Here is a 3,312-nt window from a genome sequence, read left to right on the forward strand (position 1 = left end):
GACTACATTTATTTCAGAAGCATTTTGGCTGTAGAGCAGTGTAATCTGCAGACAAAAGGAAACCCAAAGATGAACATCTGTACCAACCACACTAGAGACATTAAAACTGAAAGTAATTTCTACTTCAGTGTGCACCATACAAAGAAGTATAAGAAAGATACTTCCTCAAATTATTAACTATAGTATGGCATTTTCCTATTAAAATAGGAAACAAAACCCAAGCATAATTCTGAACAAAAAGAAAGAGATGGCATTTGGAAGAAATAGTATCACAATATGTAGTGAACTTCAACCAGTAAGACCAAATTCCAACGTAGTTATTTAAACTGGGCTCAATTTTGCAATCTGTTACATATGTGCAATATGGGAATTGCACCTGTGTAACAGAGGAAAGAACAGAACACCGTCTTCCCATGTAACATTTTCTGCATTTTCAGTTGGATGCAGTATGCTTCCTTTCACTAAATATTCCTTGCAGCTGCTTATAGGCCATCCGGAAAAGGGGAGGAGGAGCTACACACAAATATTTGTTTTCACTGTCTCAAAGACGAGTCTTAACAACAACTATAGTGAGGTGATTACTGCTCTTTATGGGGTATCTGATTGATCACATCCAGATCCAAAGTGTGGAATAAAAGTTTTGTCTGACAAGATGTGCAGTGGAAAAGGTAAACCTTTGGTACTTATTGGATTTATCCTCATGAGTCTTGAAATGGTGAGTTTAGTTTTGTTCTCAAACATTTTTAAGAATGACATGTCCTTTTTAAAAATAAACCAAAAGCAACCTATTTATCAAATGTTTATTCTTATTTTTGATTATTATATTTTTGTAAGAGTTATACAATTACTTTTTCCCAGGCTCGTAACAGTCCCACAGAAAAACTATGCCATTATACTTTTAGAACACAGTGTCTTTCAAAGTCTGTCAGCAACTGCAAACTTTCCCTTCTGGATCAATGGCCAGATTCAGAGAGGGTAATGAAATAGTAATGTGAACTGCATACCTATGTTAAATTCACTAGTAACAGCCTCGTAGATTTATCTTACTACTGTACATACCTTTGCATGCTTAAATAAACTGAACAAATAAGTAAAATTGCACATTAGTAAGCTATGTTCAGAAAATACAATTTTAAAGAAGTCATTGTTATTACTGCTAAAAGTTAAATGTTCTCCCTTTTCCCAAAATAATTTTTCAATTTGTGATTCTAATGTTCTATATCTTTCTTTTCAGATTGTTTCAGCTAATACAGGTAAAGTCTTAAAAAGATATTTTTACCAGTTCATTTTTAGATGGACACTAAAGAACAGAGAAATCTCTGATTACTAATCCAAATTGATTTTTAAATTCTAGTAATGTTGCAAACAGAAGTTTTTTAACTCAAATGAAATCAGACTACAAAATGTAAAGAATCATATGTTTCTTTATATGATATAATTAAAAAAAACTTTATTTGAAAAATAGTTACCTATGCTACTATACATTTGCATAAACTTTCTAACATACTTCTTACAATATGACACTTACCTAAGGCTACACTCAGTTTGCACTGAACAGTACCTTCTCAGACTATACCCATTATCTACACAATCTATTCAGTGTGTGCATGCTCTTCTCTGATATTTTGGCCCTCTTAAAATAGCATAATTTTTGTTTGGATTTAAAAATTAAATATGCCACACAATTTCCCTTTTCCCTTTCTTCAATCTTGCGTTCTTTGTGCACCCAGGACTCCTAATGACTGCAGTGTGAGTTTTGGCTGAGCAAGGAACGCAGGATTGGGCTCTTACAAGTCATCCATTTAGTATACATTGTGGCAGTACATATTAGTATATATTACAATATTCTAGATTCCTAACCATTACATATTACCATAAAGTTACTACAGTATTTGGTGATAGGTTTCAGAGTGGTATTTCTTGTCAACTGTTGTGAATAGACCACTTCCACCTTAATTGAATTGGCTCTTTAGCACTGACCCTCTCTTGGTAAGGCAACTCCCATCTTTTCATGTGCGGTGTATTTATACCTGCCTACGATATTTTCCACTCCGTGCATCTGATTAAGTGGGTTTTAGCCTACGAAAGCTTATGCCCAAATAAATTTGTTAGTCTCTAAGGTGCCACAAGGACTCCTTGATGTTTTTACAGTATTTGGGCAATTACTTCAGCATACCGTATTCTTTTCACAGAGATTTTATAAACCACAGGCCTGATCGTGCAAACTCTTCTTGTCTGGAACTCTCATTGATGTCAGAGGGGTTTCCATGCACAGAGTGGTAGGATTAGTCCCACTATTTGCAAGATTACAAAAGCCATATGTAAATAATAGCAGTATTTCCAACCTCAGATGTTAAAAAATCATGAGGCAGCCCTCTAAAAATCATGAGATTTAAAAAACTGCCACCAAATTTTGGCTTCTTTTTATTTGCCTTCTGTTTTTTAAGCCTTAGGATATACTTGGGTCACATTTTCATACTTTTTTTCTGCAACTATGAGAGCTAGAAACTCTTCTTTAAATGAAAGATGAGATTTTCAGATATTCAGAAAGCTCCAGTAGCTGGAGCTTGAGTAAAATAGCAATTATCGTGAGACTTGCAATATTATCATGAGAGCTGGCGACACTGTACACTACAGTGTATAATGGGTGATAGAAATGAGCTGAAAAATTATTTCAATTATAATTTAATGCAAAGTTTAATTTTCAAAAGAGATTATTTTGGGTACCCTTCTTGAGGCCCCTTAAAGGGGCCTGATTTCCAAAAAAGTGTTGAATACCTGCCCTCTGAAAATCAGGCTGCTTAAACATTTTCAAGAGTCTTGTCCAAACAGTTTGCCCAGTAGTGTATTTCAGGTTTCAAAGACTAAAATTGGTGGTATTTTTTGTAGGTTTCTCTATATCCATATATAATGTGACATCAAGAAACATTTATCTCAGATGGTCCAAGTTTTCAGGAGCCGTTTCCTACAGAATCACAGCAACCCCTAGGAACACAGTAGGCCACTCTTTGTTGGCGTATTTCAGTGATGTTCCTGTTATAGGCATTCTTACTTCACTAACTCCCAACACTGTCCACACTGTAAAAGTGGAAGCCATTGATAAGAATGGAATTATCCTGGCGGAAGCACAGACTAAGCAGTTAACAGGTTAGTATGGGATGGGCTGGTAAGCAAGATTTCTATTGACTTCAGTAGGGCCACGATTTCACCCTGCATATTTTATTTGACTTTTAGGGCTGACTCCTACTCATATTGAAGTCCATGGAAGTTTTCCCACTGACTTCAGTGAGTGTGTGTGTGTGTGTGTGTGTG

At 35.4% G+C, this 3,312-nt stretch overlaps 1 protein-coding gene across 1 annotated transcript in view; it reads left to right on the forward strand.

Moving 5' to 3' along the window:
* The first annotated feature begins 652 nt into the window (after nt 1-652).
* The window catches only part of LOC113407489 (fibronectin type III domain-containing protein 7-like), a 19,565-nt gene continuing 16,905 nt past the window's right edge, over nt 653-3,312 (forward strand). Inside the window, exons 1-3 of the mRNA XM_026656078.1 lie at nt 653-715; nt 1,235-1,253; nt 2,890-3,147. Of these exons, the coding sequence (XP_026511863.1) occupies nt 653-715; nt 1,235-1,253; nt 2,890-3,147 (340 nt within the window). The remainder of the gene's footprint in view (nt 716-1,234; nt 1,254-2,889; nt 3,148-3,312) is intronic.

This window comes from Terrapene carolina, unplaced genomic scaffold, assembly GCF_002925995.2.
Source record: "Terrapene carolina triunguis isolate 2854851 unplaced genomic scaffold, T_m_triunguis-2.0 Scaffold211, whole genome shotgun sequence".
Classification (NCBI taxonomy): Eukaryota; Metazoa; Chordata; order Testudines; family Emydidae; genus Terrapene; species Terrapene triunguis.